The 24157-nt window shown below is 38.4% G+C and overlaps 1 protein-coding gene across 1 annotated transcript; it reads right to left on the bottom strand.

The window, feature by feature from the left end:
- Positions 1-427: 427 nt before the first annotated feature.
- On the bottom strand, positions 428-23669 carry LOC144888866 (uncharacterized). The gene is made up of 2 exons (XM_078768433.1): positions 23205-23669; positions 428-1430 (listed from the first exon to the last, which is right to left on the bottom strand). The coding sequence occupies exons 1-2, from the start codon at positions 23615-23617 to the stop codon at positions 1190-1192; spliced, it is 654 nt and encodes a 217-aa protein (XP_078624559.1). The 5' UTR covers positions 23618-23669; the 3' UTR covers positions 428-1189.
- Between the last annotated feature and the right edge of the window lie 488 nt (positions 23670-24157).

Below are 24157 nucleotides of genomic sequence, written 5' to 3'. Positions count from 1 at the left end.
GTACCAAGTTGGTTTTAAATCCATTCAGCTGTTCTCGAGTATCACATTTTTACCGAAGAGGATCTCTGGCCTTCGACACCAAAATCGAATCAGTTCATCTTAGTATGATGCCCTCTGCTGGTTCGGGCAGGAATTAGGAAGTTGTTCATGGTGCCGGCGATAGCTCGCTTACTCTCCTCGAAGGGCACCATGGGATCTTTAGCGTCCATCCGAGCGACGACACATTGATCAATGACACTGCCTGTGAAACACCGGGATGACAGTTTATAGCTGCGTCAAGATTCGAACCCAGGCTAGGCAGGTAGAGGTGAGTGTGTGTACCTGTACGTGTACACCATCATGCCAACCGGTGACTCCGAAGCAATGGAGAACAGGTGGAGTTGGGATGTATGGACAAGCAAACGAACCAAAATGGTCTTGAGATATATAATGTTTAGAATCTTTATTTATACATCATCATTGGTAAATGAAAAATATATTATCTGTTTTTATAAAATACAATACAATGCAATTAATTATAAGAATAAAATAATGATTTAGTACTTTCCTGGTTTAAAGTGCCAAAACATCATTTGGGGAATGTAAAAACAACCTTTTTATCAGACTTCTTGCACACGAAAAGCAAATACCATAAAGGTAACTGATAAGCACAAAGTTCTTCTTCCAGTTTTCAATAAAGTGCACCGACACTGAGTTTATAAATAAACACAAGGATTTCAAATAAGTTAATAATCACCCCCAAGTGAACTAGTCCGGATGGTCGATGCACCCATTTGGCTTAGCAAAGAAAACATTTTAACAAAGACAAAGTTTATCACACTTCCACAAGTTCAAGGCCTTCTAAGGAAGGTGGGGATTGAGCATTTCAAGTGAAGTTTCCTCGCTCTGAAATTTACTTAGCCAGCCAGGCCTTAAAGTTAGCGAATGCTTAGTAAATGAGGATCCAATAATGAATTGGGCCGGATGATCGAGTCATTCATGAATTGCCACTGTGTTTGCGATGTGGTCTGATGTGATTTTTGCGAATCAAGTGTCCTTGCGGATTCGGGCAGTAATTTGTGCCAACATCAATAATTATTGATGTCGGCACAATTATAATTGCTCCTCTTGACCAAGGACGCCATGTCATCTTTCATACGCTCGCAGATGGGTCCCTGGACCAACGTCCGCTACAAAGAGACCTAAGGACCTACTGGCAGGGTTGATCGATGACGCAAACGCAGGCCACGGCTATCCTCTCGGTGTGGATCTTCTGCACAACTTGACCATCGGCGTCCATTTCCCTCCGCAGGACGTTGACGTTGTAGAACACACGTTCGGTACGCAGACGCATGACGCTTTTGCTGCGTTTGATCTCGCCGAGACAAGCACCTGGTCTGCACACAGCTTCGTACAACACCTTCGGCTCACGGTCATTGTCGACGATGTCTCTGGAGAGAGAAAAAAGTACAAGTATTTTAAATATAAAGTTATTCGAGCTGAGAACCAAGTAGCTGCAAATAGAGTGAAAAGCCAATCTAACCGCTTTTCATGCTTGTTTCATTTTGCCAATCTAACCGCTTTTCATGCTTGTTTCATTTTGCCAATCGAACCGCTTTTCATGCTTGTTTCATTTTGCCAATCTAACCGCTTTTCATGCTTGTTTCATTTTGCCAATCTAACCGCTTTTCATGCTTGTTTCATTTTGCCAATCTAACCGCTTTTCATGCTTGTTTCATTTTGCCAATCTAACCACTTTTCATGCTTGTTTCATTTTGCCAATCTAACCGCTTTTCATGCGTGTTTCATTTTGCCAATCTAACTGCTTTTCATGCTTGTTTCATTTTGCCAATCTAACCGCTTTTCATGCTTGTTTCATTTTGCCAATCTAACCACTTTTCATGCTTGTTTCATTTTGCCAATCGAACCGCTTTTCATGCTTGTTTCATTTTGCCAATCTAACCGATTTTCATGCTTGTTTCATTTTGCCAATCTAACCGCTTTTCATGCTCGTTTCATTTTGCCAATCTAACCGCTTTTCATGCTTGTTTCATTTTGGCAATCTAACCGCTTTTCATGTTTGTTTCATTTTGGCAATCTAACCGCTTTTCATGCTTGTTTCATTTTGCCAATCTAACCGCTTTTCATGCTTGTTTCGTTTTGGCAATCTAACCACTTTTCATGCTTGTTTCATTTTGGCAATCTAACCGCTTTTCATGCTTGTTTCATTTTGCCAATCTAACCGCTTTTCATGCTTGTTTCGTTTTGGCAATCTAACCACTTTTCATGCTTGTTTCATTTTGCCAATCTAACCGCTTTTCATGCTTGTTTCATTTTGCCAATCTAACCGCTTTTCATGCTTGGTTTCATTTTGCCAATCTAACCGATTTTCATGCTTGTTTCATTTTGCCAATCTAACCACTTTTCATGCTTGTTTCATTTTGCCAATCTAACCACTTTTCATGCTTGTTTCATTTTGCCAATCTAACCACTTTTCATGCTTGTTTCATTTTGCCAATCTAACCACTTTTCATGCTTGTTTCATTTTGCCAATCTAACCGCTTTTCATGGTTGTTTCATTTTGCCAATCTAACCGCTTTTCATGCTTGTTTCATTTTGCCAATCAAACCACTTTTCATGCTTGTTTCATTTTGCCAATATAACTGCTTTTCATGCTTGTTTCATTTTGCCAATCTAACCACTTTTCATGCTTGTTTCATTTTGCCAATCTAACCACTTTTCATGCTTGTTTCATTTTGCAAATCTAACCGATTTTCATGCTTGTTTCATTTTGCCAATCTAACCGCTTTTCATGCTTGTTTCATTTTGCCAATCTAACCACTTTTCATGCTTGTTTCATTTTGCCAATCTAACCGCTTTTCATGCTCGTTTCATTTTGCCAACCTAACCGATTTTCATGCTTGTTTCATTTTGCCAACCTAACCGCTTTTCATGCTTGTTTCATTTTGCCAATCTAACCACTTTTCATGCTTGTTTCATTTTGCCAATCTAACCGCTTTTCATGCTTGTTTCATTTTGCCAATCTAACCGCTTTTCATGCTTGTTTCATTTTGCCAATCTAACCGCTTTTCATGCTTGTTTCATTTTGCCAATCTAACCGCTTTTCATGCTTGTTTCATTTTGCCAATCTAACCGCTTTTCATGCTTGTTTCATTTTGCCAATCTAACCGCTTTTCATGCTTGTTTCATTTTGCCAATCTAATCGCTTTTCATGCTTGTTTCATTTTGCCAATCTAACCGCTTTTCATGCTTGTTTCATTTTGCCAATCTAACCGCTTTTCATGCTTGTTTCATTTTGCCAATCTAACCGCTTTTCATGCTTGTTTCATTTTGCCAATCTAACCGCTTTTCATGCTTGTTTCATTTTGCCAATCTAACCGCTTTTCATGCTTGTTTCATTTTGCCAATCTAACCGCTTTTCATGCTTGTTTCATTTTGCCAATCTAACCGCTTTTCATGCTTGTTTCATTTTGCCAATCTAATCGCTTTTCATGCTTGTTTCATTTTGCCAATCTAACCGCTTTTCATGCTTGTTTCATTTTGCCAATCTAACCGCTTTTCATGCTTGTTTCATTTTGCCAATCTAACCGCTTTTCATGCTTGTTTCATTTTGCCAATCTAACCACTTTTCATGCTTGTTTCATTTTGTCAATCTAACCACTTTTCATGCTTGTTTCATTTTGCCAATCTAACCGATTTTCATGCTTGTTTCATTTTGCCAATCTAACCGCTTTTCATGCTTGTTTCATTTTGCCAATCTAACTGCTTTTCATGCTTGTTTCATTTTGCCAATCTAACCGCTTTTCATGCTTGTTTCATTTTGCCAATCTAACCGCTTTTCATGCTTGTTTCATTTTGCCAATCTAACCGCTTTTCATGCTTGTTTCATTTTGCCAATCTAACCGCTTTTCATGCTTGTTTCATTTTGCCAATCTAACCGCTTTTCATGCTTGTTTCATTTTGCCAATCTAACCGCTTTTCATGCTCGTTTCATTTTGCCAATCTAACCGCTTTTCATGCTCGTTTCATTTTGCCAATCTAACCACTTTTCATGCTTATTTCATTTTGCCAATCTAATCGCTTTTCATGCTTGTTTCATTTTGCCAATCTAAGCGCTTTTCATGCTTGTTTCATTTTGCCAATCTAACCGCTTTTCATGCTTGTTTCATTTTGCCAATCTAACCGCTTTTCATGCTTGTTTCATTTTGCCAATCTAACCGCTTTTCATGCTTGTTTCATTTTGCCAATCTAACCGCTTTTCATGCTTGTTTCATTTTGCCAATCTAACCGCTTTTCATGCTTGTTTCATTTTGCCAATCTAACCGCTTTTCATGCTTGTTTCATTTTGCCAATCTAACCGCTTTTCATGCTTGTTTCATTTTGTCAATCTAACCGCTTTTCATGCTTATTTCATTTTGCCAATCTAACCACTTTTCATGCTTGTTTCATTTTGTCAATCTAACCACTTTTCATGCTTGTTTCATTTTGCCAATCTAACCGATTTTCATGCTTGTTTCATTTTGCCAATCTAACCGCTTTTCATGCTTGTTTCATTTTGCCAATCTAACCGCTTTTCATGCTTGTTTCATTTTGCCAATCTAACCGCTTTTCATGCTTGTTTCATTTTGCCAATCTAACCGCATTTCATGCTTGTTTCATTTTGCCAATCTAACCGCTTTTCATGCTTGTTTCATTTTGCCAATCTAACCACTTTTCATGCTTGTTTCATTTTGCCAATCTAACCGCTTTTCATGCTTGTTTCATTTTGCCAATCTAACCGCTTTTCATGCTTGTTTCATTTTGCCAATCTAACCGCTTTTCATGCTTGTTTAATTTTAGCCAATCTAACCGCTTTTCATGCTTGTTTCATTTTGCCAATCTAACCGCTTTTCATGCTTGTTTCATTTTGCCAATCTAACCGCTTTTCATGCTTGTTTCATTTTGCCAATCTAACCGCTTTTCATGCTTGTTTCATTTTGCCAATCTAACCGCTTTTCATGCTTGTTTCATTTTGCCAATCTAATCGCTTTTCATGCTTGTTTCATTTTGCCGATCTAACCGCTTTTCATGCTTGTTTCGTTTTGGCAATCTAACCACTTTTCATGCTTGTTTCATTTTGGCAATCTAACCGCTTTTCATGTTTGTTTCATTTTGCCAATCTAACCGCTTTTCATGCTTGTTTCATTTTGCCAATCTAACCGCTTTTCATGCTTGTTTCATTTTGCCAATCTAACCGCTTTTCATGCTTGTTTCATTTTGCCAATCTAACCACTTTTTATGCTTGTTCATTTTGCCAATCTAACCGCTTTTCATGGTTGTTTCATTTTGCCAATCTAACCGCTTTTCATGCTTGTTTCATTTTGCCAATCAAACCACTTTTCATGCTTGTTTCATTTTGCCAATATAACTGCTTTTCATGCTTGTTTCATTTTACCAATCTAACCACTTTTCATGCTTGTGTCATTTTGCCAATCTAACCACTTTTCATGCTTGTTTCATTTTGCAAATCTAACCGATTTTCATGCTTGTTTCATTTTGCCAATCTAACCGCTTTTCATGCTTGTTTCATTTTGCCAATCTAACCACTTTTCATGCTTGTTTCATTTTGCCAATCTAACCGCTTTTCATGCTCGTTTCATTTTGCCAACCTAACCGATTTTCATGCTTGTTTCATTTTGCCAACCTAACCGCTTTTCATGCTTGTTTCATTTTGCCAATCTAACCACTTTTCATGCTTGTTTCATTTTGCCAATCTAACCGCTTTTCATGCTTGTTTCATTTTGCCAATCTAACCGCTTTTCATGCTTGTTTCATTTTGCCAATCTAACCGCTTTTCATGCTTGTTTCATTTTGCCAATCTAACCGCTTTTCATGCTTGTTTCATTTTGCCAATCTAACCGCTTTTCATGCTTGTTTCATTTTGCCAATCTAACCGCTTTTCATGCTTGTTTCATTTTGCCAATCTAATCGCTTTTCATGCTTGTTTCATTTTGCCAATCTAACCGCTTTTCATGCTTGTTTCATTTTGCCAATCTAACCGCTTTTCATGCTTGTTTCATTTTGCCAATCTAACCGCTTTTCATGCTTGTTTCATTTTGCCAATCTAACCGCTTTTCATGCTTGTTTCATTTTGCCAATCTAACCGCTTTTCATGCTTGTTTCATTTTGCCAATCTAACCACTTTTCATGCTTGTTTCATTTTGCCAATCTAACCGCTTTTCATGCGTGTTTCATTTTGCCAATCTAACTGCTTTTCATGCTTGTTTCATTTTGCCAATCTAACCGCTTTTCATGCTTGTTTCATTTTGCCAATCTAACCACTTTTCATGCTTGTTTCATTTTGCCAATCGAACCGCTTTTCATGCTTGTTTCATTTTGCCAATCTAACCGATTTTCATGCTTGTTTCATTTTGCCAATCTAACCGCTTTTCATGCTCGTTTCATTTTGCCAATCTAACCGCTTTTCATGCTTGTTTCATTTTGGCAATCTAACCGCTTTTCATGTTTGTTTCATTTTGGCAATCTAACCGCTTTTCATGCTTGTTTCATTTTGCCAATCTAACCGCTTTTCATGCTTGTTTCGTTTTGGCAATCTAACCACTTTTCATGCTTGTTTCATTTTGGCAATCTAACCGCTTTTCATGCTTGTTTCATTTTGCCAATCTAACCGCTTTTCATGCTTGTTTCGTTTTGGCAATCTAACCACTTTTCATGCTTGTTTCATTTTGCCATTCTAACCGCTTTTCATGCTTGTTTCATTTTGCCAATCTAACCGCTTTTCATGCTTGGTTTCATTTTGCCAATCTAACCGATTTTCATGCTTGTTTCATTTTGCCAATCTAACCACTTTTCATGCTTGTTTCATTTTGCCAATCTAACCACTTTTCATGCTTGTTTCATTTTGCCAATCTAACCACTTTTCATGCTTGTTTCATTTTGCCAATCTAACCGCTTTTCATGGTTGTTTCATTTTGCCAATCTAACCGCTTTTCATGCTTGTTTCATTTTGCCAATCAAACCACTTTTCATGCTTGTTTCATTTTGCCAATATAACTGCTTTTCATGCTTGTTTCATTTTGCCAATCTAACCACTTTTCATGCTTGTTTCATTTTGCCAATCTAACCACTTTTCATGCTTGTTTCATTTTGCAAATCTAGCCGATTTTCATGCTTGTTTCATTTTGCCAATCTAACCGCTTTTCATGCTTGTTTCATTTTGCCAATCTAACCACTTTTCATGCTTGTTTCATTTTGCCAATCTAACCGCTTTTCATGCTCGTTTCATTTTGCCAACCTAACCGATTTTCATGCTTGTTTCATTTTGCCAACCTAACCGTTTTCATGCTTGTTTCATTTTGCCAATCTAACCGCTTTTCATGCTTGTTTCATTTTGCCAATCTAACCGCTTTTCATGCTTGTTTCATTTTGCCAATCTAACCGCTTTTCATGCTTGTTTCATTTTGCCAATCTAACCGCTTTTCATGCTTGTTTCATTTTGCCAATCTAACCGCTTTTCATGCTTGTTTCATTTTGCCAATCTAACCGCTTTTCATGCTTGTTTCATTTTGCCAATCTAACCGCTTTTCATGCTTGTTTCATTTTGCCAATCTAACCGCTTTTCATGCTCGTTTCATTTTGCCAATCTAACCGCTTTTCATGCTTGTTTCATTTTGCCAATCTAACCGCTTTTCATGCTTGTTTCATTTTGCCAATCTAACCGCTTTTCATGCTTGTTTCATTTTGCCAATCTAGCCGCTTTTCATGCTTGTTTCATTTTGCCAATCTAACCGCTTTTCATGCTTGTTTCATTTTGCCAATCTAACCGCTTTTCATGCTTGTTTCATTTTGCCAATCTAATCGCTTTTCATGCTTGTTTCATTTTGCCAATCTAATCGCTTTTGATGCTTGTTTCATTTTGCCAATCTAACCGCTTTTCATGCTTGTTTCATTTTGCCAATCTAACCGCTTTTCATGCTTGTTTCATTTTGCCAATCTAACCGCTTTTCATGCTTGTTTCATTTTGCCAATCTAACCACTTTTCATGCTTGTTTCATTTTGTCAATCTAACCACTTTTCATGCTTGTTTCATTTTGCCAATCTAACCGGTTTTCATGCTTGTTTCATTTTGCCAATCTAACCGCTTTTCATGCTTGTTTCATTTTGCCAATCTAACCGCTTTTCATGCTTGTTTCATTTTGCCAATCTAACCGCTTTTCATGCTTGTTTCATTTTGCCAATCTAACCGCTTTTCATGCTTGTTTCATTTTGCCAATCTAACCGCTTTTCATGCTTGTTTCATTTTGCCAATCTAACCGCTTTTCATGCTTGTTTCATTTTGCCAATCTAACCGCTTTTCATGCTCGTTTCATTTTGCCAATCTAACCGCTTTTCATGCTCGTTTCATTTTGCCAATCTAACCGCTTCTCATGCTCGTTTCATTTTGCCAATCTAACCACTTTTCATGCTTATTTCATTTTGCCAATCTAATCGCTTTTCATGCTTGTTTCATTTTGCCAATCTAACCGCTTTTCATGCTTGTTTCATTTTGCCAATCTAACCGCTTTTCATGCTTGTTTCATTTTGCCAATCTAACCACTTTTCATGCTTATTTCATTTTGCCAATCTAATCGCTTTTCATGCTTGTTTCATTTTGCCAATCTAACCGCTTTTCATGCTTGTTTCATTTTGCCAATCTAACCGCTTTTCATGCTTGTTTCATTTTGCCAATCTAACCGCTTTTCATGCTTATTTCATTTTGCCAATCTAACCACTTTTCATGCTTGTTTCATTTTGTCAATCTAACCACTTTTCATGCTTGTTTCATTTTGCCAATCTAACCGATTTTCATGCTTGTTTCATTTTGCCAATCTAACCGCTTTTCATGCTTGTTTCATTTTGCCAATCTAACCGCTTTTCATGCTTGTTTCATTTTGCCAATCTAACCGCTTTTCATGCTTGTTTCATTTTGCCAATCTAACCGCATTTCATGCTTGTTTCATTTTGCCAATCTAACCGCTTTTCATGCTTGTTTCATTTTGCCAATCTAACCACTTTTCATGCTTGTTTCATTTTGCCAATCTAACCGCTTTTCATGCTTGTTTCAATTGCCAATCTAACCGCTTTTCATGCTTGTTTCATTTTGCCAATCTAACCGCTTTTCATGCTTGTTTAATTTTAGCCAATCTAACCGCTTTTCATGCTTGTTTCATTTTGCCAATCTAACCGCTTTTCATGCTTGTTTCATTTTGCCAATCTAACCGCTTTTCATGCTTGTTTCATTTTGCCAATCTAACCGCTTTTCATGCTTGTTTCATTTTGCCAATCTAACCGCTTTTCATGCTTGTTTCATTTTGCCAATCTAATCGCTTTTCATGCTTGTTTCATTTTGCCAATCTAACCGCTTTTCATGCTTGTTTCGTTTTGGCAATCTAACCACTTTTCATGCTTGTTTCATTTTGGCAATCTAACCGCTTTTCATGTTTGTTTCATTTTGCCAATCTAACCACTTTTCATGCTTGTTTCATTTTGCCAATCTAACCGCTTTTCATGCTCGTTTCATTTTGCCAACCTAACCGATTTTCATGCTTGTTTCATTTTGCCAACCTAACCGCTTTTCATGCTTGTTTCATTTTGCCAATCTAACCACTTTTCATGCTTGTTTCATTTTGCCAATCTAACCGCTTTTCATGCTTGTTTCATTTTGCCAATCTAACCGCTTTTCATGCTTGTTTCATTTTGCCAATCTAACCGCTTTTCATGCTTGTTTCATTTTGCCAATCTAACCGCTTTTCATGCTTGTTTCATTTTGCCAATCTAACCGCTTTTCATGCTTGTTTCATTTTGCCAATCTAACCGCTTTTCATGCTTGTTTCATTTTGCCAATCTAATCGCTTTTCATGCTTGTTTCATTTTGCCAATCTAACCGCTTTTCATGCTTGTTTCATTTTGCCAATCTAACCGCTTTTCATGCTTGTTTCATTTTGCCAATCTAACCGCTTTTCATGCTTGTTTCATTTTGCCAATCTAACCGCTTTTCATGCTTGTTTCATTTTGCCAATCTAACCGCTTTTCATGCTTGTTTCATTTTGCCAATCTAACCACTTTTCATGCTTGTTTCATTTTGCCAATCTAACCGCTTTTCATGCGTGTTTCATTTTGCCAATCTAACTGCTTTTCATGCTTGTTTCATTTTGCCAATCTAACCGCTTTTCATGCTTGTTTCATTTTGCCAATCTAACCACTTTTCATGCTTGTTTCATTTTGCCAATCTAACCACTTTTCATGCTTGTTTCATTTTGCCAATCTAACCGATTTTCATGCTTGTTTCATTTTGCCAACCTAACCGATTTTCATGCTTGTTTCATTTTGCCAATCTAACCGCTTTTCATGCTTGTTTCATTTTGCCAATCTAACCGCTTTTCATGTTTGTTTCATTTTGGCAATCTAACCGCTTTTCATGCTTGTTTCATTTTGCCAATCTAACCGCTTTTCATGCTTGTTTCGTTTTGGCAATCTAACCACTTTTCATGCTTGTTTCATTTTGGCAATCTAACCGCTTTTCATGCTTGTTTCATTTTGCCAATCTAACCGCTTTTCATGCTTGTTTCGTTTTGGCAATCTAACCACTTTTCATGCTTGTTTCATTTTGCCAATCTAACCGCTTTTCATGCTTGTTTCATTTTGCCAATCTAACCGCTTTTCATGCTTGGTTTCATTTTGCCAATCTAACCGATTTTCATGCTTGTTTCATTTTGCCAATCTAACCACTTTTCATGCTTGTTTCATTTTGCCAATCTAACCACTTTTCATGCTTGTTTCATTTTGCCAATCTAACCACTTTTCATGCTTGTTTCATTTTGCCAATCTAACCGCTTTTCATGGTTGTTTCATTTTGCCAATCTAACCGCTTTTCATGCTTGTTTCATTTTGCCAATCAAACCACTTTTCATGCTTGTTTCATTTTGCCAATATAACTGCTTTTCATGCTTGTTTCATTTTGCCAATCTAACCACTTTTCATGCTTGTTTCATTTTGCCAATCTAACCACTTTTCATGCTTGTTTCATTTTGCAAATCTAGCCGATTTTCATGCTTGTTTCATTTTGCCAATCTAACCGCTTTTCATGCTTGTTTCATTTTGCCAATCTAACCGCTTTTCATGCTTGTTTCATTTTGCCAATCTAACCGCTTTTCATGCTCGTTTCATTTTGCCAACCTAACCGATTTTCATGCTTGTTTCATTTTGCCAACCTAACCGTTTTCATGCTTGTTTCATTTTGCCAATCTAACCGCTTTTCATGCTTGTTTCATTTTGCCAATCTAACCGCTTTTCATGCTTGTTTCATTTTGCCAATCTAACCGCTTTTCATGCTTGTTTCATTTTGCCAATCTAACCGCTTTTCATGCTTGTTTCATTTTGCCAATCTAACCGCTTTTCATGCTTGTTTCATTTTGCCAATCTAACCGCTTTTCATGCTTGTTTCATTTTGCCAATCTAACCGCTTTTCATGCTTGTTTCATTTTGCCAATCTAACCGCTTTTCATGCTTGTTTCATTTTGCCAATCTAACCGCTTTTCATGCTTGTTTCATTTTGCCAATCTAACCGCTTTTCATGCTTGTTTCATTTTGCCAATCTAACCGCTTTTCATGCTTGTTTCATTTTGCCAATCTAGCCGCTTTTCATGCTTGTTTCATTTTGCCAATCTAACCGCTTTTCATGCTCGTTTCATTTTGCCAATCTAACCGCTTTTCATGCTTGTTTCATTTTGCCAATCTAATCGCTTTTCATGCTTGTTTCATTTTGCCAATCTAATCGCTTTTGATGCTTGTTTCATTTTGCCAATCTAACCGCTTTTCATGCTTGTTTCATTTTGCCAATCTAACCGCTTTTCATGCTTGTTTCATTTTGCCAATCTAACCGCTTTTCATGCTTGTTTCATTTTGCCAATCTAACCACTTTTCATGCTTGTTTCATTTTGCCAATCTAACCACTTTTCATGCTTGTTTCATTTTGCCAATCTAACCGGTTTTCATGCTTGTTTCATTTTGCCAATCTAACCGATTTTCATGCTTGTTTCATTTTGCCAATCTAACCGCTTTTCATGCTTGTTTCATTTTGCCAATCTAACCGCTTTTCATGCTTGTTTCATTTTGCCAATCTAACCGCTTTTCATGCTTGTTTCATTTTGCCAATCTAACCGCTTTTCATGCTTGTTTCATTTTGCCAATCTAACCGCTTTTCATGCTTGTTTCATTTTGCCAATCTAACCGCTTTTCATGCTCGTTTCATTTTGCCAATCTAACCGCTTTTCATGCTCGTTTCATTTTGCCAATCTAACCGCTTCTCATGCTCGTTTCATTTTGCCAATCTAACCACTTTTCATGCTTATTTCATTTTGCCAATCTAATCGCTTTTCATGCTTGTTTCATTTTGCCAATCTAACCGCTTTTCATGCTTGTTTCATTTTGCCAATCTAACCGCTTTTCATGCTTGTTTCATTTTGCCAATCTAACCACTTTTCATGCTTATTTCATTTTGCCAATCTAATCGCTTTTCATGCTTGTTTCATTTTGCCAATCTAACCGCTTTTCATGCTTGTTTCATTTTGCCAATCTAACCGCTTTTCATGCTTGTTTCATTTTGCCAATCTAACCGCTTTTCATGCTTATTTCATTTTGCCAATCTAACCGCTTTTCATGCTTGTTTCATTTTGTCAATCTAACCACTTTTCATGCTTGTTTCATTTTGCCAATCTAACCGATTTTCATGCTTGTTTCATTTTGCCAATCTAACCGCTTTTCATGCTTGTTTCATTTTGCCAATCTAACCGCTTTTCATGCTTGTTTCATTTTGCCAATCTAACCGCTTTTCATGCTTGTTTCATTTTGCCAATCTAACCGCTTTTCATGCTTGTTTCATTTTGCCAATCTAACCGCATTTCATGCTTGTTTCATTTTGCCAATCTAACCGCTTTTCATGCTTGTTTCATTTTGCCAATCTAACCACTTTTCATGCTTGTTTCATTTTGCCAATCTAACCGCTTTTCATGCTTGTTTCATTTTGCCAATCTAACCGCTTTTCATGCTTGTTTCATTTTGCCAATCTAACCGCTTTTCATGCTTGTTTAATTTTAGCCAATCTAACCGCTTTTCATGCTTGTTTCATTTTGCCAATCTAACCGCTTTTCATGCTTGTTTCATTTTGCCAATCTAACCGCTTTTCATGCTTGTTTCATTTTGCCAATCTAACCGCTTTTCATGCTTGTTTCATTTTGCCAATCTAACCGCTTTTCATGCTTGTTTCATTTTGCCAATCTAATCGCTTTTCATGCTTGTTTCATTTTGCCAATCTAACCGCTTTTCATGCTTGTTTCGTTTTGGCAATCTAACCACTTTTCATGCTTGTTTCATTTTGGCAATCTAACCGCTTTTCATGTTTGTTTCATTTTGCCAATCTAACCGCTTTTCATGCTTGTTTCATTTTGCCAATCTAACCGCTTTTCATGCTTGTTTCCTTTTGCCAATCTAACCGCTTTTCATGCTTGTTTCGTTTTGGCAATCTAACCACTTTTCATGCTTGTTTCATTTTGGCAATATAACCGATTTTCATGCTTGTTTCATTTTGCCAATCTAACCGATTTTCATGCTTGTTTCGTTTTGGCAATCTAACCACTTTTCATGCTTGTTTCATTTTGCCAATCTAACCGCTTTTCATGCTTGTTTCATTTTGCCAATCTAACCGCTTTTCATGCTTGTTTCATTTTGCCAATCTAACCGATTTTCATGCTTGTTTCATTTTGCCAATCTAACCACTTTTCATGCTTGTTTCATTTTGCCAATCTAACCACTTTTCATGCTTGTTTCATTTTGCCAATCTAACCACTTTTTATGCTTGTTCATTTTGCCAATCTAACCGCTTTTCATGGTTGTTTCATTTTGCCAATCTAACCGCTTTTCATGCTTGTTTCATTTTGCCAATCAAACCACTTTTCATGCTTGTTTCATTTTGCCAATCAAACCACTTTTCATGCTTGTTTCATTTTGCCAATATAACTGCTTTTCATGCTTGTTTCATTTTACCAATCTAACCACTTTTCATGCTTGTGTCATTTTGCCAATCTAACCACTTTTCATGCTTGTTTCATTTTGCAAATCTAACCGATTTTCATGCTTGTTTCATTTTGCCAATCTAACCGCTTTTCATGCTTGTTTCATTTTGCCAATCTAACCACTTTTCATGCTTGTTTCATTTTGCCAATCTAACCGCTTTTCATGCTCGTTTCATTTTGCCAACCTAACCGATTTTCATGCTTGTTTCATTTTGCCAACCTAACCGCTTTTCATGCTTGTTTCATTTTGCCAATCTAACCACTTTTCATGCTTGTTTCATTTTGCCAATCTAACCGCTTTTCATGCTTGTTTCATTTTGCCAATCTAACCGCTTTTCATGCTTGTTTCATTTTGCCAATCTAACCGCTTTTCATGCTTGTTTCATTTTGCCAATCTAACCGCTTTTCATGCTTGTTTCATTTTGCCAATCTAACCGCTTTTCATGCTTGTTTCATTTTGCCAATCTAACCGCTTTTCATGCTTGTTTCATTTTGCCAATCTAATCGCTTTTCATGCTTGTTTCATTTTGCCAATCTAACCGCTTTTCATGCTTGTTTCATTTTGCCAATCTAACCGCTTTTCATGCTTGTTTCATTTTGCCAATCTAACCGCTTTTCATGCTTGTTTCATTTTGCCAATCTAACCGCTTTTCATGCTTGTTTCATTTTGCCAATCTAACCGCTTTTCATGCTTGTTTCATTTTGCCAATCTAACCGCTTTTCATGCTTGTTTCATTTTGCCAATCTAACCGCTTTTCATGCTTGTTTCATTTTGCCAATCTAATCGCTTTTCATGCTTGTTTCATTTTGCCAATCTAACCGCTTTTCATGCTTGTTTCATTTTGCCAATCTAACCGCTTTTCATGCTTGTTTCATTTTGCCAATCTAATCGCTTTTCATGCTTGTTTCATTTTGCCAATCTAACCGCTTTTCATGCTTGTTTCATTTTGCCAATCTAACCGCTTTTCATGCTTGTTTCATTTTGCCAATCTAACCGCTTTTCATGCTTGTTTCATTTTGCCAATCTAACCACTTTTCATGCTTGTTTCATTTTGTCAATCTAACCACTTTTCATGCTCGTTTCATTTTGGCAATCTAACCGATTTTCATGCTTGTTTCATTTTGCCAATCTAACTGCTTTTCATGCTTGTTTCATTTTGCCAATCTAACCGCTTTTCATGCTTGTTTCATTTTGCCAATCTAACCGCTTTTCATGCTTGTTTCATTTTGCCAATCTAACCGCTTTTCATGCTTGTTTCATTTTGCCAATCTAACCGCTTTTCATGCTTGTTTCATTTTGCCAATCTAACCGCTTTTCATGCTTGTTTCATTTTGCCAATCTAACCGCTTTTCATGCTCGTTTCATTTTGCCAATCTAACCGCTTTTCATGCTTGTTTCATTTTGCCAATCTAACCACTTTTCATGCTTATTTCATTTTGCCAATCTAATCGCTTTTCATGCTTGTTTCATTTTGCCAATCTAACCACTTTTCATGCTTGTTTCATTTTGCCAATCTAACCACTTTTCATGCTTGTTTCATTTTGCCAATCTAACCGCTTTTCATGCTCGTTTCATTTTGCCAACCTAACCGATTTTCATGCTTGTTTCATTTTGCCAATCTAACCACTTTTCATGCTTATTTCATTTTGCCAATCTAATCGCTTTTCATGCTTGTTTCATTTTGCCAATCTAACCACTTTTCATGCTTGTTTCATTTTGCCAATCTAACCGCTTTTCATGCTTGTTTCATTTTGCCAATCTAACCACTTTTCATGCTTATTTCATTTTGCCAATCTAATCGCTTTTCATGCTTGTTTCATTTTGCCAATCTAACCACTTTTCATGCTTGTTTCATTTTGCCAATCTAACCGCTTTTCATGCTCGTTTCATTTTGCCAACCTAACCGATTTTCATGCTTGTTTCATTTTGCCAACCTAACCGCTTTTCATGCTTGTTTCATTTTGCCAATCTAACCGCTTTTCATGCTTGTTTCATTTTGTCAATCTAACCGCTTTTCATGCTTGTTTCATTTTGCCAATCTAACCGCTTTTCATGCTTGTTTCATTTTGCCAATCTAACCGCTTTTCATGCTTGTTTCATTTTGCCAATCTAACCGCTTTTCATGCTTGTTTCATTTTGCCAATCTAACCGCTTTTCATGCTTGTTTCATTTTGCCAATCTAATCGCTTTTCATGCTTGTTTCATTTTGCCAATCTAACCGCTTTTCATGCTTGTTTCATTTTGCCAATCTAACCGCTTTTCATGCTTGTTTCATTTTGCCAATCTAACCGCTTTTCATGCTTGTTTCATTTTGCCAATCTAACCGCTTTTCATGCTTGTTTCATTTTGCCAATCTAACCGCTTTTCATGCTTGTTTCATTTTGCCAATCTAACCGCTTTTCATGCTTGTTTCATTTTGCCAATCTAATCGCTTTTCATGCTTGTTTCATTTTGCCAATCTAATCGCTTTTCATGCTTGTTTCATTTTGCCAATCTAACCGCTTTTCATGCTTGTTTCATTTTGCCAATCTAACCGCTTTTCATGCTTGTTTCATTTTGCCAATCTAACCGCTTTTCATGCTTGTTTCATTTTGCCAATCTAACCACTTTTCATGCTTGTTTCATTTTGTCAATCTAACCACTTTTCATGCTCGTTTCATTTTGCCAATCTAACCGATTTTCATGCTTGTTTCATTTTGCCAATCTAACCGCTTTTCATGCTTGTTTCATTTTGCCAATCTAACCGCTTTTCATGCTTGTTTCATTTTGCCAATCTAACCGCTTTTCATGCTTGTTTCATTTTGCCAATCTAACCGCTTTTCATGCTTGTTTCATTTTGCCAATCTAACCGCTTTTCATGCTTGTTTCATTTTGCCAATCTAACCGCTTTTCATGCTTGTTTCATTTTGCCAATCTAACCGCTTTTCATGCTTGTTTCATTTTGCCAATCTAACCGCTTTTCATGCTTGTTTCATTTTGCCAATCTAACCGCTTTTCATGCTTGTTTCATTTTGCCAATCTAACCGCTTTTCATGCTTGTTTCATTTTGCCAATCTAACCGCTTTTCATGCTTGTTTCATTTTGCCAATCTAAACGCTTTTCATGCCTGTTTCATTTTGCCAATCTAACCGCTTTTCATGCTTGTTTCATTTTGCCAATCTAACCGCTTTTCATGCTTGTTTCATTTTGCCAATCTAACCGCTTTTCATGCTTGTTTCATTTTGCTAATCTAACCGCTTTTCATGCTTGTTTCATTTTGCCAATCTAACCGCTTTTCATGCTTGTTTTATTTTGAGAAATTGATGAATGGAAATACCTTGCTTCAAATCATTAAGTATCAAGTTAATTTTTCACTTCCATAAAAGTAGTCAAGAAGCTTTTAAAGATATGATGAACTATCAGCCTTGAGTGCACTGATCCTTGTTACAAACTGGATGGTATTCATAGAATACTTACCCTGCGCAGTCAACTTATTGCGAGCCAACTCTTTTGTTTTTGAACATTGTTTTTACTTTGATCCAATTTGGCTGCCAGACCACGTGAGCGATGACATCATAAATTTTTATTCTCTAAATAATTGTTGCACAGATCATGCTCAATAAATTTCAAACTGATCAGACTAAGCATTGTCCCTGTCGAATTATGACGTCATAATTATGGCACAAATGACGCCATCGTCAACAACACCTATTCTCCATATGGAGTTATTTGCAATTTTCACCATAGGAGCGCCTCCTCCTTTCGAATATTATAATGATAATCATGACGTCATAGGTCATGTGGTACAGGCGATCAAGATGAAATTTCTGAAGATTCAGATGAAGATCATGATGAAGTTTTCAATTTTTTCCATAGAGCGGTTTTGGAGATATAGAGGGGCAACGTTTTTTGGTTTTTCCAAGATGGCGCCTGTACCACATGACCTATGACGTCATGATAATCATTATAATATTCGAAAGGAGGAGGCGCTCCTATGGTGAAAATTTCGTGTCCATCAGACCAACAGTTGCTGCGAAAAATTTCATAATGATCGGGTGGATAAGTGTTGTACTTGTCGAATTATGACGTCATAAGGAAGACACCGACGACATCATCATTAACGTATCTTATTCCCCATGGAGAGTACTTGACAATGAGCCAGGTCTCAATTTTTTCCATGCAGTGGTTTCAGAGATATGGAGGTGCGAAGTTTTTCCAAGATGGCGCCTGTACCACGTGACCTATGACATGAAAATCATTAAAATATTCTACAGGAGGAGGCCTTCGTATGGTGAAAATTTCGTGTCAATCGGACCAAAAATTGCAGAGAAAAAAATTCATACTGATCGAATCAAGCGTTGTACTTGCCGAATTATGACGTCATAATTAAGGCACCGACGACATATCCATCAACATATCTTATTCCCCAAGCGGAGTACTTGACCATGGGCCATGTTTCAGTTTTTTTTTCCATTGAGTGGTTTGGGAGATAGAGGTGTAATGTTTTTCCAAGATGGCGCCTGTACCACGTGACCTATGACGTCATAATAATCATTGAAATATTCTACAGGAGGAGGGCCTCCTCTGGTGAAAATTTCGTGTGAATCGGACAAAGAATTGCAGAGAAAATGAATTTTTAAAATGCTGACACGTACGGCACACAGCACACGTACGGCACACAGCACACGTACGGCACACAGCACACGTACGCAACTGAATGCTTTTCGCATCGCGAGCGCAGGGTAATGACTTAAGGAGGCAAATTTACAGATTTCTGCCAACTTCAATTCAAACATCAGGATGACCACCCTGTTCGTGAAAGACTTTCTACGGCCGCCCATACGAGAGGCTGGAAATAATTTTATTGCGTAACTTTGCTTGTTCTGACGACACAATGAAACTTTTTAAAGTGACAAAAAGTTACAAGAATTTCTCAACTGGCTGCGTATTTAATATTAAGGGAATGCAACGTTTGCTCTCCCTTTATGCAAACGCGAACCTGCAGGTATACAAGCTCACGTAGACAGGTAGAAACACGGCAGAGGCATTTAGGAAGGAAAACCAGGTGTTCATGTTGTTTCGGTAACAAAAACAATTGAGACTACAAAGCTGAAGCTGTAAACACAAATTCTGGGCACGTAGGAAGATTGATGTTTGAAGCTGCAGCAAAATCAACTCTGGAGTGCAACACAGCAATGATGGGCCAAATGGCCTCCTCATTTACTTAAGGTCGCTCAGGAAGCCGGGTGTTGGCTCGAGGGTTAACTGGCCTGCTTAAGATGTTATTGTCCTGAGTTTGAGCCCCTGTCGTGTCGTTGAAATAACACTCGGTGGGTTTATCAGCCTGTCATCCTTCCTAGGTAGGCAAAGGGAGTACCAGCTGACTGGTAAATGGGGCACAGCCACGCCTCGAGAAAATGATGCAACATATGAAACTACAACAGGTCGTACAGGGTCTTTGATGACTCGTACACTAAATGTAATCCGAAGTAGACTGCGGACCCTTTGTAAAGTAATTTGCATACTTCGTATCGGAATATAAATAAATATTTACATGCAATTGGTTCCCGAGACAGAGAACCACCTTACAATTTGGCGCCAAAGGTCGCCAAGCTCCGCCCCTCTCCCTGCCGCAGGGGGCACCTGACATACCACGCTCAAGTGCCCAAAGCACCATTATTTCATATTTAAAAATCAACTTTGTTTACTGACAAATACACACACACACACACACACATATATATACAGTAGTGACCCCTAATTCCGAACGCCCCTCATCTCGAACTACTCTAATTCCGAATGTATTTCTATAACTAACATGGCGTTAGCGTCGCTCATACTTCCCGCGCGTCTTCGCGCAGCATCACTCCACGCCTGCTCCCGCATGCACAACCCGGAAGTCGCTTTGTTCCTTCAGTAATTCAGTTCGTCGGTCGTACTAGTTCTGGCAGCATCTGTCGTGTGTTCGTCGCTAGTTTACCTCGTGTTTTCACCTTGATTTGTGCTTTTTTTCCTTTGAAGATAACCCTTACCCATTCACCATGGCACCAAAGAAGAGCAGTGGAGGCGATAGGAATAAGAGGAAGGCGGTGAGAGCGACGATTGAGGTGAAGAAACACCTTATCGCTAAGCATGAGGGCGGTGTGCGTGTGATGGATCTCGCTGCTGCGTTCGAGATGCCGGAATCGACCGTGTGTACGATTTTGAAAAATAAGGAAGTGATTAAAGCAGCTGATGTGGCAAAAGGTGTTACGACTCTGACCCCTAGGAGATCGAAGTTTATGGAGGAGATGGAAAAACTCCTCCTAGTTTGGATAAATGAGAAACAGTTGGTTGGTGCCGCCATCTCCGAGGGCGTTATCTGTGAGAAAGCGAAGCTCCTGCACGATGACCTTATAAAAGACTCGCCTGGAAATAGTGCCGATGGTGATGGGTTTAAGGCTAGTCGGGGGTGGTTTGAAAAGTTTAAGAGAAGAAGTGGTGTTGTTATGCATGGAGAGGCTGCTAGTTCGAATAAGGATGGAGCAGCAGACTTTGTGAATAAATTTCGTGCGTTTGTGAACACCGAGGGGTATGTGGCACAACAGGTGTTCAATTGTGATGAGACGGGCCTCTTCTGGAAAAAGATGCCAAGGAGGACCTACATAACGAAGGAAGAGAAGTCTGTACCAGGCCATAAGCCAATGAAAGATAGGCTTACTCTCTTGTTGTGTGCTAATGCTAGTGGAGACTGCAAGATAAAGCCTTTGCTTGTGTACCACTCGGAGAATCCACGTGTGTTCAAAAAGAACAACGTGATTAAGAGCAAGCTTAACGTTATGTGGAGGGCAAACGTGAAAGCATGGGCTACCAGGCAGTTCTTCACCGAGTGGATTCATGAGGAGTTTGCCCCTTCTGTGAAGGCTTATCTTGAGGAGAAGAATCTACCCCTGAAGGCTCTTCTTGTGATGGACAATGCTCCTGCTCATCGTCCAGGCTTGGAAGAAGATTTGGAGGAAGAATACAGCTTCATCAAGGTGAAGTTCTTGCCCCCCAATACCACTCCTCTCGTCCAGCCCATGGACCAGCAAGTCATCTCAAATTTCAAGAAGTTGTACACCAAGGCTATGTTCCAGAGATGCTTTGACGTGACAAACGAGACTGAACTGACCCTCCGAGACTTTTGGAAGGATCATTATAATATCCTCCATTGCCTAAGAATCATTGACAAAGCATGGAGGGAAGTGTCTCTGAGGACAATGAACTCTGCCTGGAAGAAACTCTGGCCTGATTGTGTTGCAGGGAGAGATTTTGAAGGCTTTGAAGAACCTATTGTGCCTGCTATTGTAGCATTGGGTCGGTCCATGGGCTTGGAGGTGAGTGAAGAGGATGTGGAGGAGTTAGTGGAGGATCACAACAAGGAACTCACCACAGAAGAACTTCAGCACCTCCACAAGATGCAGCAAGAAGAAGTTGCAGTGGAAATTTCTTCAGAGGAGGAAGAGGGAGCTAGTGGTAACATTTCCAGTGCTGAAATTAAAGAACTGTGCTTCCAGTGGTCTAAAACACAGGCCATTGTTGAAAGGTGGCACCCTAATAAAGCGGTGGTTAACAGGAGCATTAACTTGTTCAGTGACAATGTGATTGACCACTTCAGAAAAATTAAGAAAAGTCGCCAACACCAGGCAACTTTGGAGAGGTGGTGCTCTAAAGAAAGCAAGCCTAGTGAGCCCCAACCCTCTACAAGTGGTGTTAAGAGACAAAGAGAGCAAACACCAGAAGCACAGTCATCTGATGTTAGCTTGGAAGGTGCCTCACCTTCCAAGCAATAAAACCCTCTCCCTCCTTCCTCCTCTCCAGCTTCCACATGCACCATCACAACTCTCCACTGAGGTAAATGCAGTTATTTATTGTTTTTATTATTATTATTATTATTTGATATTTAGGGCATTTACTCATCTTATTTTACCTTGAATCATGTGTATTTGCAGTTAACAGTGTCTTGATAATGGGTTTTTGGGGTCCAGGAACGGATTAATTCACTTTCCATTATTTCTTATGAGGAAAATAGTTTCTAGTTCCAAACTTTTCTCAATCCGAACCGCCGCTGGAACGAATTAAATTCGGATTTAGAGGTCCCACGTATATATATATATATATATATATATATATATATATATATATATATATATATATATATATATATATATATATATATATATTATACCCTTCACCATTTCTGTTTCTGTATTATTGTTATTTTTGGATTTCTACTTTCATAATTATTTAAGTAATATTTAAGACTTACTGCGACAAAGTCCTCTTGACATGAAAGGCAGGTTTTAATTTAAGGGATTTTTGTGGGGTCATGGAGTCTGGAGTATGCTTGGAGTACGTCTCCGACATCATATCCGACACATTAAATTCACAACAATCGCAGGCACCAAGTTCACTACAACAAACACGTGATCAATGCTGAAATCTTTACTTCCCAATAATAATAATATAATAATAACTACAACGGCATGAGGTAGAGCGCATACCTCCACCTGGTGAACCGTTTACATTTTGTATCCCACTTATAGGCCTGATCTGGATTCGGACCTGGACCAAAATCTAATCGGCTTGTTCTTGTCACCTTCCCAGCTCATCCACCAAGTTTATTCATAACTCGTCCATAACTTTTTTAAATATCATGTTTTATATCACCTTTCACCTGATCTCTCAATGGTGAAGAATCACTTAAAAATTAAATAATTATTGTATCCGAATCCATATTCAGATCTTCACCAAAATCTAATCATTTCGTCCTTGTCACAGACACAACCTGTCCACCAAGTTTCGTCCAAATCCGTCCATAACTTTTTGAGATATCCTGCGACGTATCGTTTTTGGTCCTGTATCTCCCAATGGTGAAGAATCACTTAAAATATTCTACTAGCCGGATCCGAATCCGGATCTTCACGAAAATCTAATCATTTCGTCCTTGTCGCATACACTAACTCTCTGCCAAATTTCGTCCGAATCCGTCCACAACCTTTTGAGATATTTTGTTCACAGACAGACAGACAGGGGTGAAAACACAACCACCTCCATCCACCTTTGGTGGCACAGGTAACAATAAAAGGATTCCTTACCTCATTTCCCATGAAGAAATACTCCGTAACCTCACTTCTTGGTTCCAGCATTTGCTGCTCTCAACATGAACGTGATGTCTTCGGCTTCGGTTTCGTGGGACGTGGCTCGTTCTGTTCTCCGTGAGCGCGTCTTCAATTCCCAACCCCGTGTGAAGAGTTCTCTCTGAACCGCGCGAGGGATGCCGGGTAATGGGGAGGTCTTCTGAAGGTGAATCTCCATCCAACCGGTGACGTAGCAACGAATGTCTCGACGCTCGTGCTCGGCACATTTGCAGAAGCCCAAGGACAACAACAAGTAAAATCAAAACCTGCGGAATAATTAATAAAACGTCAAACCAGGTGTCCACATTTATATAAAAAGGGTCAAACATCAACATTGGCGTTGTATTAACACTCCATGAATACATTGGCATTGTATTAACACTCCATTAATCCATTGGCATTGTAGTAACACTCCATGAATACAGTGGCATTGTATTAACACTCCATGAATACATTGGCATTGTATTAACACTCCATGATTCCATTGGCATTGTGTTAACACTCCATGAATACATTGACATTGTATTAACACTCCATGAATCCATTGGCATTGCATTGGCACTCCATGAATCCATTGGCATTGTATTAACACTCCATGAATACATTGGCACTGTATTAACACTCCATGAATCCATTGGCATTGTATTAACACTCCATGGATCCATTGGCATTGTATTACCATTCCATGAATCCATTGGCATTGTATTAACACTCCATGAATCCATTGGCATTTTATTAACACTCCATGAATCAATTGGCATTATATTAACACTCCATGGACCCATTGTCATTGTATTGACATTCCATGAATCCATTGGCATTGCATTAACACTCCATGAATCCATTGGCATTGTCTTGACACTCCATGAATCCATTTGCATTGTATTAACACCATGAATCCATTGGCATTG

This window comes from Myxine glutinosa, chromosome 14 (genome assembly GCF_964187855.1).
Source record: "Myxine glutinosa chromosome 14, kmMyxGlut1.1, whole genome shotgun sequence".
NCBI lineage: Eukaryota > Metazoa > Chordata > Myxini > Myxiniformes > Myxinidae > Myxine > Myxine glutinosa.
Note: the sequence above shows the minus strand (reverse complement) of the source record. Positions and strands in the feature narration are given on the sequence as shown.